We start from the raw sequence: 12587 nt of genomic DNA, 5'->3' as shown, positions 1-12587 counted from the left end.
AAAGTCTGTCAGTTCAGAAACTCTGATTGGTTCAAAGGTCTGGTCTCTTTCTTTTAGGAGCAAAAATCCTATTTCTGCATCTGACTATGTCTGTGTGTCTCACTGGGGGCTGAGGGAAACAGTAAATGTGAGCCAATTGAAGGGTCGTTGTTTCTCTGTGTTTCTCTATGAAAGGCTCCTGCTTTCAGGGTTCTGGGTATGCACCATATGAACATTTGTGCCTATTTCTCTGGCCCTGTTGTACACTGAACTTTCAAACCATAACAGAAACACCAAAGCTTGGCAGAGATATCATAGTAATAATTATCTAATTTCAGAACATGTTATTATAATACCTACATGATGTGTAATGAAGTTAACAATGTTCACATTATATTCACCAACTCTGAGCTGTTTGCTCGCTATGCCAAATCCTCCTCATGGACGCTTCTTCAAGACATGCACATGCAGAGGATCCGAAGAAAGCTTTTCAAGAAATATGCCACACACATACACAACATTGGGTTGTGCAGCCATCTAAGGTGAAACTGCCAGAAGTCAGACTTATCCTGGGCATGGTAGCTGGTCCTCACACTTCTTGAGTAGACACTGCAGAACTGGCAAGGAAATGACAGTCATGTTGTGGTCACCCAAGCAGACAGTCTTTCTTTGACTCATCTATGGGCCAGGGCATCTGACCCGCCCAGCTCCCCCTCTTCCCTGGGGTGCTGAGTCTAGATGAGGCTCAGTGTAAGGGGACTGTTTGCTTCTGTTCCCTGTTGACTTTAGCCAGTAGCTATGTTTACAAACCCAGGTTGGTTTTCCCAGCACAGTTAATTAGACCAAAGACATCTGGTGTGAGGGCTGGGGAGGGCATCTGCTCAGAACCCCCCCCCCCTCCCGGCAGCTATGGGCCAGAGCTGGGCGGAGCAGCTTAAACAGGAACAGACCTATAGAACAGACTACATCAAACCCACCCAAATCTCTCAGGGAGAATCATGGCTTCCTTCAACCTGCCTTTCCCATGACTAATAAGTCAGCATGGTCCCCACTTTCTGAGTTTTAGGGGACCAAGAAGTTAGAGCCAGAAGGCCTACCTCAGTGCGATCACAGGCTGGACTTAAGAAGTTTACCCCCTCCTCTTCCACTTTCAAAAGAACTAGTCACAAGTTTTATTCCCTTTCTAATCGCAGAGACCCTCCCTGAGTTCGACAGGAATAGGAGCCCTCTTAAGAGAAAACCTCTCCTGCTAGAAACCCCTTAGAAAAGAAAGGAGGTTCTGGACTCTTCCCCCAGCCCCCAAACTTTACCCTAAACTTTCTCCTAGCCGAATCCATGACACTGCAGGAAGAGAGATTCTTTTTCCTGCCCAGAGGAAAGCAGGAGGGAGCCTGAGGAAGTGAGACGACCTCGGTGGACAGTTCCAGGGCCCTAGGGAAGAGGAGAGCCACGAGGGGGAGGGGCAGCGGCTTATCTCGCAGGAGGGGGGGAGCTCACTCCAAACAGCTAATTCACTGGCGTGTGAAAGCTCCTCAATTAGCACTAATGATGCAATCAGGGAGGGAGGAGGAGGGACCAGAAGTTCTGATGGAGTCAACACCAAGTTACATACAGGGCACACACTCACTCCCTTCCTAGGACACAGTAGCCCCTTCAGGACATGCGGATGCAGACATTCCACAGACAGACGTGTGTGGACACTAATGCACTAGCTGTGTACGGTTCCGACCCCCTACTGGCGGGTCAAAGATCGAGGTTCTCGGGGATGGGGGTGGAGCTGGGTTGCCGAGACGTGGGGATTCAGGGACCAGGAAAATCAGAATGTTCTGGTAGAAGACAGTTGAAAAGAACTCTTCCGAAACCTCGTGATTAACGCTGAGACCACAGTCCCCACCCCTCGCGCTCTCGCAGGTGCCGGGCAGCCTCCCAGACCGCCGCCCTTCACACCCTGAACCCAGACTGTCCTAGGGCAGCCTCGCCCGCAGTGGGAGGAGCCCCTGCGCACCGCACAGCAGCCCCAAGGCCCCCAGGAGGCAGTGTGCACCCTGGAGATCCCCGCACCCGGGCCTTGGCAGCTTGCCCCTCGGAGCCCGTTACCCGCCGGCCTCGCCCCTCCAGCTCCCCGCACCCCGCCGGCCCGCTCCACTTTCGGCCTCCCGGGTCCCGTTATCCACCCTGGCCTCCGGCTTGGAAGCCCTGCGCGCCGCCGCCCCCTTCCCCGCTCCCCCGGCCTGAGCTCGGGGGCCGCGCGCCGGGCAGGGCCGGAGCCGCCTCCGCGCCGCTTCCCAGGCCAGGCTGGCCGCGGGAGGAGGTCCCGCTGTCAGTCAGCGGGGAAGGCCGGCCTGGGCGGCCAGAGGGGGCGGTGCCGAGGACTGGCTCCGCCGGGCGCGGGGAGGCGCTGACGGAGGGGCGGGCGCGGGGGTGGCTCCGGGCCTTATAAGCGGCGGGGGCAGGGTGGGAGGGAGGCAAGTGTCAGGCCGATGTGCCGCCCGCCGGGGGCCGGGGTCGGGGCTGCCCGGGCCATGCGCGCGGGCTGGGCAGGGGGCCGGCGCGGCGCGAAGCCGAGTCGCCTCGGAGCCTGAGCCTCCCGGGGCCGGGGCCGGGGAGCAGCGCGCGGCCGGCGGGGGGGAGGGGAGCGATGCGGCGCCGGCGGGCGGCCGTGGCCGCTGGTTTCTGCGCCTCCTTCCTGCTGGGCTCCGTACTCAACGTGCTCTTCGCACCGGGCTCGGAGCCTCCGCGGCCAGGCCAGTCCCCGGGGTCCTCCGCAGCCCCGGGCCGTCGCGGGGGCCGTGGGGAGCTGGCCCGGCAGATCCGGGAGCGCTACGAGGAGGTGCAGCGCTATTCCCGAGGGGGGCCGGGGCCCGGAGCCGGCCGGCCAGAGCGGCGGCGCCTGATGGACCTGGCTCCGGGCGGGCCGGGCCTGCAGCGTCCCCGGCCCCCGCAGGTCCGGCCCCCGCCCGACGGCGCTCCGGGCTGGCCCCCTGCTCCCGGCCCGGGCCCGCGCCTAGGCTGCGCCGCGCTCCGCAACGTGTCTGGCGCGCAGTACGTGGGCTCAGGCTACACTAAGGCTGTGTACCGGGTCCGCCTGCCCGGCGGCGCCGCGGTGGCGCTTAAAGCAGTGGACTTCAGCGGCCACGATCTGGGCAGCTGCGTGCGCGAGTTCGGGGCGCGAAGGGGCTGCTATCGCTTGGCGGCCCACAAGCTGCTCAAGGAGATGGTGCTGCTGGAGCGGCTGAGGCACCCCAACGTGCTGCAGGTACGACAGTGGGGTTCCGGGATGAGGGGGCTGGCTGGCCGCTCTGAAAGACTCCTTGGTCTTACAGAGTAAGTCACAGGGCGTCAAAGACTGCCCAGTTGCAGCTAGATGCAGAACCCAGATTAGGGAAGCACCACCCTGCTCTCTCACTCTTTGGGTAGAACACTGTACCAGCTTACACACATCCCTTAAAGACAGAGGAAAGGACAAGAAGGGTCCCAAACTAGTGATAAGGCAGTGATTAGGAGTTGTGACCACAGAGGACCCTGCAGCTGGCTAAAGCTGGCAGTTGAACACCAGAGTATTATCTCCAGTCATAGTAACCTCGAGTCCAACTCCAACATTCAGCCTTAGTCGGCATCCCAGATGCAGAAATAGGTTCCCCCATATTGGTAGAGCCTGAAACACACTTCTTTCAAAGTCCAGCGACATGTCTGGCTTTGGAGGTGGTGTTAAGCCTTAGTGGGTATGGGAGGGGCTGAAAAGAAACCATGGATCTGACTTGATCCTCAGGGAGACCCTCATTTCTCACTCTGCTCACAGGCCCTTGGAAGGGATAAAAGAGGCCAGAAAATATACAGCCTTTCCCAGAAGTGAGCAAGGGCTTCCCTGGAACTTTGAGTGGGTCCAGCTAAACCACGGGGGAGGCCTCAGGGTCTTACTTAGGCCAGAAGCCTCAAGCGCTGCCAGTATGAATACCACACTCTTCTGAGTGTGCTTAGCCAAGAGACTAGATGGTTCAAAAAGCCAGAGGCATACTTTCCTAGTGAGAAACTCTATCCTTGTTCACTGGGGACACAGGCAGGAAAGATGCCCCCCCACACACACACCTCGTCCATCCAAGGTTGCATTTAGAGCAGACCTTCACAATGCCACCACCATCCAAACACAACCCACTTCCCCTCTCTGAGGTCTCTGCCTTGGCTAAGACTGACTACTTACTCTCTGTGCATATGTGTGAGGTGATTGAAATGGAACCCTGACTGCTCTTGGCTGGTGACATAAGTGTGTGCAGACCACCCCCCCAGCTGTCCATACCACCTACCTCAGCCCCTCAGATTCACTTTTCTATACCCAAAGAGCTGACCAAAATCACAGCAGTCCACCCTTTCTTTCCTCAGCACTGAGAAGGGGGCCCCAGGCCTGGAGGGATCCTGGGCCACATAGAATAAAGAAGCCAGAACACTACTTGTATTCTCGGTGGCTCCAAGTCTCCCTAGAACTAATGTCCTCCCACCCCCAGTCCTGGCCAGACTCTTGTGACAAGTTCTGTCAAGGTCCTAGGCCCTGCATTGGTCCCAAACACCCATTGTGTGTGTTTATGTCTGGCTACATAGCTAACAGTCTGGCTGCATGGCTAACACTGACTGGAGCTTAAGGGAGTGAGCGGCTGGTTACGTGGCCATTCCAACTGGGAGGATCTTGTTTTCTTTTCCTCTTCTGGGTTCTTGGGAACTTTCTGGAAACTGTGAGGTTCCAACCAGATTCTGAGGGGATGGAGAGGCCTTGACCAAGTGACTTAGCGGGGGCATTCACTGTTTATTAATTGTTCAAGGCCATTTCTCAGGACAGGTTTGACATTCATGAGGCCTTCCTAGCCATAGGGACTCCTACCTTGATGGCCTCACCAAGCATTTCCACAAGTTTCCGACTACACCCACAACCAGACCCACAGAGTGATCCTTGTCTGTAATGTTGTCCCCTAGTAATGAGGGCACCAGAGAAAGACAAGACATTACAAGGGAGCGTGTCTCACCTATGCCCTTTCCAGCGTGGCATCTCTCAGACTTGTTTGAGTCTTCCAGTCTGAGGCTGGAGCTGACGCCTCTAGGACAGAAGTATTCAGGGTCCTAGGGAAAGTGGAAGTCCCTAGTATGTCTTAGGGACAGCTTTGAGGATGAGATCCTCTCATTTATTCTCTGACTAGCAGGCAATGTCCCTTTTGGCTTCTTCACTTAAGGCTGCTTCTGTGGCCAGTGCAGCCTGCAGTGGGTCTTCCTGCTCAAAGCTGCATATGCCAGGAACTAGACATCAGGTTGTTTTAATACCTCCTAATCATTTAAAATTTCAAAACCACTTGACTGTTTGCTGAACTAGGGAAGAGCCAGAGGACTTTAGTATAGGACTCCTGAGGCTCTTTCTCCCTCTCTAGACAGCCTGAAATTACACTGTGGCTCTGTTAGTGAATACAAGGTAGCTGTGGAGGCCCACTGTGTCTTTCCCAGCACAGACTCTGGTCACCTGGGGATCTTTCTGTCTTTTGGACCCTCTTTATCCTCCACATACATTCTTCCTCCCAGGATAGATGCCTCTGGTGCTCAGGGTCAAAAAGTATAGGAGTCTTCCCTCCCCCCAGCCCCCAGTCATCCTGGGACCTCACCAGGCCAGCCTGGGCTGCAGATTCTAACCATGCCAGACTGAACTTCTCTTCCCAAAAAGAACAAAAGATACATACAACTGCAGTCCTCAGCTTCATGCTTCCTGGTGGTGGTGGTGGGGTTAATGGTGTCTTTTTATTTTTTTCCTGGGGGGTGTTGATTAATACCTCGTTAATAGTGCATTTAACGACCTCCGGGTGTTTAATAACCTTCAGAAGTTTCCCACAAAGGCTCACACTGGAGCAAGCAAATGAGAACCAGGCCTCAGGGCTGCTCTCTTTACCTTCCCCAAAGTCCATCCTGAGTCTGGAGCTTCCCCGGCCTGACTGGGGATATGGAGGGAGAGAGAAAGAGGGTTCCCCAGGTTGGCCCCTGGTCCCTCAAGGCACAGCCCAGGTAATCTGGTAGACTAAGACTGACTCTAGCTTCTCTGGTGGGACAGGATTGGAGCTTCTGGGAGGAGCATGGGTGCTGGGGGCAAGCAGGGCAGCTGGGGAGGATGCTGGCAAGAGGAGCTGCTGTGTACAGCACATTTAGGCCACGGGCTCCTTGTCCTCCATCGCAACCCTCCTCCACAGAGATCTTCACTTTCCCTTGTAGGGCTTGGACAACTCAGCCTTTGTGCCCCTGCTCCATAGGGTGCTGGCTGTTTGGCGGCCATTGTGAGCCAGAGCTATGCAGTGTGTTCAGAGAAACACTGAGAAGCAGGCCATCCTAGGAGAATGCTGAAGTGGGTGTTAATATTTCAGACTGTCCCTGCCTGGTCGGGTGGTACCAGGGACCTTCCCCAGGGTGAGGAAAGAGTGCTTAGCAACTTGTCACACTCTGACGCAGACCTTCCCTGAGAACGCCTCTCATTGGATCTCCCGTGTATGTTGCCTATACACATATGCGAAGAACACCAGATGGGCCTCTCGGCTTTAGAGAGTTGAGATGGTAGAGAAATCCACACAGATTGTGGGAGGGAAGGGACCCAGATAATCATTTGATGAGCCATGTATTAGCAGAAACACCAGATTGTGAAATCCTGGGGACATCCATTTGAATCCCAGCTCTGTGTTTATTAGCTGTATAACCTATTGAACCTCGCTTGAATCAACTTCCCCACACCAAAATCAGGCATAGTGGCTCTAGCCACATGCCACCAGGGTAATTTTTAAGAATCGAAAAGACTAGCAAGCTAACTCAGTAGGTAAACGTGCGTGCCACCAAGCCTGATGCTAACTCAGTAGGTAAACGTGCATGCCACCAAGCATTCCCTCCCTAGAACACACAGCGAAAGGAGAAAACTGACCTCTGAGAGTTGCCCTCTGACTTCAGTGCACATACTCAATCATACCATACATGCCACAATAATAGTACATTAAAATGAAGTTTAAAATTAAGAACTGGATTAAGCACATAAAACATTTAGCACAGTGCCTGGTAGGTACATGGTGGCTAAGCCTGCCCAACTGCCTGATTAACAAAGGGTGAAGGACTGATGTCGCCAAGCCAGTAAAAGCTAAGGCTTCAGGAACAGAGGCCAAACTTCCCAAGCAGCTCTGTTCTCCACTGGCTTGAGCTAAAGCAAAGGCAGAGGGACATCATCAAGGACAGAGGGCAGGGCATCCGGTAGCCCAATCTTTCTCTGTCCCTGCCTCTACCCTGTGACCTAATGATCTGCCCTGGATATCCCCCAGCTCTATGGCTATTGCTACCAGGACAGTGAGGACATCCCGGACACACTGACCACCATCACAGAGCTGGGCGCCCCTGTGGAGATGATCCAGCTGTTGCAGACTTCCTGGGAGGATCGGTTCCGAGTAAGCAGAGAGGAGGGTTCAGGCTTGGGCTTTTGTGGGGATGGTTCTGCCTTAGAAGGCAACCTCTCAGAGCAGCCTAAACTCCTCAGCCAGGGAAGGAGGGAGGGGGAGGAGGGAGGAGCACATACTGGCTCGGCCGTGGGCCAAAGGGTTAAAAAAAGAACAGGACAGAGGATCCTGGCCTTTTGTGTTTCTGCTGTTCTCCCTGCTCTCCATAGCATATGCGCACATTCATGTGAGTGAGTGTACACACATAGGTGTTCACGAGGGCAAGTGTGCACAGGTGTGTGGACAGACATGCAAATATATGCCTACACACACATGCACACACGCACACCTTTTACACAGCTGGTATAGGCAAACCAGTTTCCTGGGATCACAAATAAATAACCTTACACACATTTGGATGCTTCCTCTCAACCTGAGGTTCAAAACCCCTTTGGGGATCAAAAGACCCATTTCACAGGGATTGCATAGCAGATATCCTACATATCAGATTTACATTATGATTCATAACAGTAGCAAAATTATAGTTACAAAGTAACAATGAAAAATAATTTCCTGATTGGGGGTCACCACAACATGAACTGTATTAAAGGGTTGCAGGATTAGGGAGGTTGAGAGCCACTACCCTAGTTCCATTCACTGAACTGAGGCCACATTCAAGGTGTGGCTTAAGGAAAGTGATTTGCTATGCCCAAGTTCCTGTTGCTATCTCTCTCCTAATAGTTAGTCCAGCCAAGGGTCAGTTGGAGGTCAATGACCTTTACAATGCCCTGGGACCAGAAAAAAGAAAGGCCAACCTCCAAGCTAAGACCCTGTGAGTCCAACAGGCCTGACCCAACCTATATGTCTACCCTCAGATCTGCCTCAGCCTTGGCCGCCTCCTCCACCACCTTGCCCACTCCCCTCTGGGCTCTGTCACTCTGCTTGACTTCCGCCCTCGGCAGTTCGTGCTGGTGGATGGGGAGCTGAAGGTGACGGACCTGGATGATGCCCGCGTGGAGGAGACACCATGTACTAGTGGTGCTGACTGCATTCTAGAGTTTCCAGCCAGGAACTTCAGCCTGCCCTGCTCGGCCCAGGGCTGGTGCGAGGGCATGAATGAGAAGCGGAACCTCTACAATGCTTACAGGTGATGACCACACGTGCAGGCACTCCAGCCAAGGGGACTGGTGGGGGAACATCCTCGTGGTGGGGAGAAGGCCAACCAGGGAGAATAGCTTTGACACGTTGAGCATTAGGGGCCCAGTCAGGATCAAATGTGGCCATGAAGCTAAAAATAGAGAGTGCTGAGGAGAGCTAGGTTAGGGGGGCAGCTGGAGGCTTCTTAAAATAGTGTCACATTCAGGACCTGGGACTGCCAGGACTGGCATGTGCCTTCTCCAGCCTAGCTCTTGACCTTTACAAAGCTCCTCATGGCTGAGAAGCCCCAACTATGGGGCTGTTCCACTGCCAGGGTCAGATGGAGGACAGTGTGGCCTGGAAGATGAGGACGGGTAGAGAAAGGGACCTCTGGTCCCAGTTTGGTCTGAAATTAGTTGTAGTCACAACTGAGCCTAACCCCATGCCTCACGGCTGAGTGGTGTAGGCCTAACCCCATGCCTCACGGCTGAGTGGTATAGGCATGCCTGGTCCCTGGGTGAGGATCCTCCCAGGCCACATTGACATCTATCACTAATGGAAGTGAAAGGGAACAGATGTAGTTCCAAGGGCTGGGCCCCTGAGCCCCTGCTTCCTCTCTGCCACAGGTTCTTCTTCACATACCTCCTGCCACATAGTGCCCCGCCTTCCCTCAGACCTCTCCTGGATACCATCGTCAATGCCACAGGTAAACCTCAGGACCCACCCACATCTCATCACCTGCCCCTGCCCTATCAGAAATGGGGACAAGAATGACCCTGGAACATGCAAGGTCTAGGACCCATTCTATTCTAAGATAGTATTCTGTGGTAAGGACCCTCCTTAGCCATCAAGTCTTAGCTTCAGGAAGGAAAGTAGCTGGCTTCCCATGGGAGGAGCCAGGGGCGGGGCCTGTAGTGATAACTATGCTGCGCTTTGCAGGAGAGCTCGCCTGGGGGGTGGATGAGACCCTGGCCCAGCTAGAGACCGTGCTGCACCTGTTCCGGAGTGGGAAGTACCTGCAGAACTCTACAGGCAGCGGGGCTGGTGAGTGACTAGGACAGGAACCTGGGGACAGGGCAGGTGGGAGCAGGATTCAAAGTGGGTGAGTGACCTCCACCCACTGGGCTATGGCTTACCCTTTCTTCTGAGACTCTTGTCTCCAAAGGCCACTCTCGGAGCTCACATGGGGTCACACTTCACTTTCAAGTCCTGCCTCTGACTGGACCTAAAACATCTAGCATTTGCCTTGAGCAGTTGGGTGAGCACTGACACCCTCTAAGAATGGCTTCAAACCCCTCCAGGAGCTGGCTATATGACTTACCCCTGGGGCCTCGTTTTCCTCAACTGTGAATTGGGTTCAAAATAATTCATCTAGCAAAATTTCTTATGGGGATTAAATAGCCAACAAGGTGTGTAAAAGCAATTATCACAGTTCCTGTTGCACAGCTGGATCACAATACACATCTGCCTCTCTTCCCTTCCACTGCACTCCTGGGGCATGCGGGCAGTCGGAGGACCGGGTAGCCTACTCTGAAACCAGCCAAGAAGCCACTTGTCCCCGGGGGAGGGGGGGAGATAGCTACTGTTATGGGCAGTGGTCCCTCTACAGAAGCCTAAGGGTTTAGCCTGGTTGAGGGGGCAAGGGGTGGGTAGCCTCGTTTTCAAGGAGGCCTGACCAGCCTTAGGGGTGGGGGAGCCCTCGTTAGCCCTGTAAATAAAGTTTAACGAGGTGAACAATGGCTGGCTCTGTCCCTGAGGACTCTGTTTATGGGGCCATAAATCACAGGCAACCCTGCCTGGACTTTGGTCTAGTCCCTGGCAGGAGAAGGAGGCAGGAAGGTGGGGTGGCCAGAGGCCCAGAGCCTCTGCATTATCTATCAGTCAGCAGCTGGGGCTCCTAGGGCAGTGGTAAAGACCAGTGAGCCAGAGGCCCACCTCTCAGCCTCTGCACTCACTGAGCCTCTGGGGCTCTGAACCACAGGGAGGTCTCAGCACTTCTCAAACCCTTGAAGCCTGCATTGTGGCATTTTGTGTTAATCTACATGCTTCTTAACCTCAAACTCCTTTACTGGGGTCCCAGGTCTCTTAGAAACTTAGCTGGCCTCTCCCCAAAGTCAGGACCAAGTATGTCTGAGGGGCTCTGAACCCTTGCAACACATGAACAGGACTGGAATCTAGTCAGGAATCCTCAGGTCCCACCCCAGGCCTTCCCAAATCAGTATCTGCATTACAGTAATACTGCATGGAAATTCATAAGTACCACGATATTTGAGAAGCCCTTTTCTAAATGTCTGAAATGCCCTAAGCTCCGAGCCTAGCATAGACAGCTGGTATCTCTGAGTACGTGCCTGGCCCACATATGCCCCATATTGTCCTATGCTGTTGATACTAGCTACGTGGCCTTAAATCTAAGAGATGTGCATGTCTTCAAATCCAAGTCTGCCTGGCTGTCATGTGAGCTTGAACAGCTCTGGCTGCCTTCATTTCCAGGCTGGGTGTGCTGGCCTGGATGTCATCTTTCATCTAGCAAATGAATCTTGCAATTCCTATTCACAGAGTGGTCCTCAGCCCTCACCTGGCACACAGTTCTCACTCTCTTCCCTTTAACTCTTAGAGTACCAGCGCATCCCAGACAGTACCATCACACAGGAAGACTATCGCTGCTGGCCATCCTACCACCATGGTGGCTGCCTCCTGTCTGTGTTCAACCTGGCTGAGGCTGTAGACGTCTGTGAGAGCCATGCTCAATGTCATGCCTTTGTGGTCACCAACCAGACCACCTGGACAGGTGAGCTAGAGGGAAGGGGTATCTCAAAAGAGTGGCTGTACTTCTCCGAAAGGTGTTAAGGCTCCACCTCAGAAAAGCCAGAGGGCAGGCAGAGATGGTGATAGGTATAGCTATATGGCTATGTCCCTCAAGTCAGCCACTTTATAGAAAGTAACCTTGCCTCTAAGAAGAAAATTATTCAGATCTGTAAACTTTTATCTCTGCCCCTAGGTCGGAAGCTGGTCTTTTTTAAGACTGGATGGAACCAAGTAGTCCCTGATGCCGGCAAGACCACATATGTGAAGGCCCCTGGTTGACTGGTTGTAGGCTCAGCTGACCAGCTGGGCTTGCCTGCTGCAGGCATGACTTGCATACCACCTGGGAACCCCTGCAGATGAAGCTAACGTCTCAGAGCAACCGATGTGATCAGAACAAACGTGCAATATGCAAAATGTTAAAATGTGAGTTTGCCAGCTTTGGTCCCAGCCTGGTTGGGATCTGATTGCCTTTCTGGAGCTGTGGGCTGTGAGCAGGGCTCAGGCTGGTCTTAACTGGGACAGTCTTGTGGGCAGCCCCATTACTGCATTCATGGTTTGAGAATGTAGCCAGAACACTGTGCTGCTGCATAAGCCACTGTGGGCAGGAGCTGCATGGGGACAGTCAGTTACAGAGTGTTCTCTCAGCTCAGCTCCAAATGAGAGTGGGGGGTGGGGGGGATGCTGAGATGTGAGTGAACCAGCACTAGGAAGGCTCTCTCTGGCCTCTCCCTAGCGGTGGCTCCTAGGCCAGCCCCGGAGTCATGGGCAGCGTGCACTCGTCCATATGAGCCAAGACTAGAATGGAGGAGCAGATTGCATTTGAGCCAGGACCTGGGGTGGGGTAGGGTCGAGGCCTTTCTGCCTCATTTGCTTTCAGTGAAAGCCACCAAGCAGCCGAAACCAGGCTCTCCCCCTCCTGGAGTTTGCATATCCAGAAGCTTTTGTACTTCTTGTTCATTAAATTGTTTATTTTTGTAAAAAAAAAAAATGAATCGATTAATAAAATGTTCTGTGACAAATACTCCCCTTGGTCATCAGTTCTTGAGAAGATTGTTGCTCAGCCCCAGTTGTGCCTGTGGTGCTTGGCTGGTGGTGTGTGTCTGACGGAGGAAGGCGCTCAATGGCGGGTTTCTAGGCTCTCTCGTTGCCCATGATGCCTATCCTGAGCAGAGGTGAGGGTGGATCCCTTCCCCTCAAGGAGGTTCTTGCTTTAACACATTTTGACTTTCTGTGCACAAA

The 12587-nt window shown here is 53.8% G+C and overlaps 1 protein-coding gene and 1 long non-coding RNA gene across 2 annotated transcripts; one reads left to right on the top strand and one right to left on the bottom strand.

The window, feature by feature from the left end:
* Window positions 1–291: 291 nt before the first annotated feature.
* On the bottom strand, window positions 292–1429 carry LOC116080331. Its single transcript, XR_004114402.1, has 2 exons — window positions 1290–1429; window positions 292–596 (listed from the first exon to the last, which is right to left on the bottom strand). It is a non-coding gene; the product is annotated as an uncharacterized LOC116080331 (long non-coding RNA).
* Window positions 1430–2409: 980 nt separating this feature from the next.
* On the top strand, window positions 2410–12369 carry Pkdcc (protein kinase domain containing, cytoplasmic). The gene is made up of 7 exons (XM_031356645.1): window positions 2410–3235; window positions 7296–7418; window positions 8282–8553; window positions 9170–9249; window positions 9483–9587; window positions 11158–11331; window positions 11542–12369. Exons 1-7 carry the CDS (start codon window positions 2618–2620, stop codon window positions 11625–11627), a joined length of 1458 nt encoding a protein of 485 aa, XP_031212505.1. The 5' UTR covers window positions 2410–2617; the 3' UTR covers window positions 11628–12369.
* Window positions 12370–12587: the final 218 nt, after the last annotated feature.

The sequence above is a fragment of the Mastomys coucha genome, unplaced genomic scaffold, assembly GCF_008632895.1.
Source record: "Mastomys coucha isolate ucsf_1 unplaced genomic scaffold, UCSF_Mcou_1 pScaffold6, whole genome shotgun sequence".
Taxonomy (NCBI): domain Eukaryota; kingdom Metazoa; phylum Chordata; class Mammalia; order Rodentia; family Muridae; genus Mastomys; species Mastomys coucha.
The sequence above is the reverse complement of the archived record's forward strand: the minus strand, read 5'-3'. Positions and strand labels throughout refer to the sequence as shown.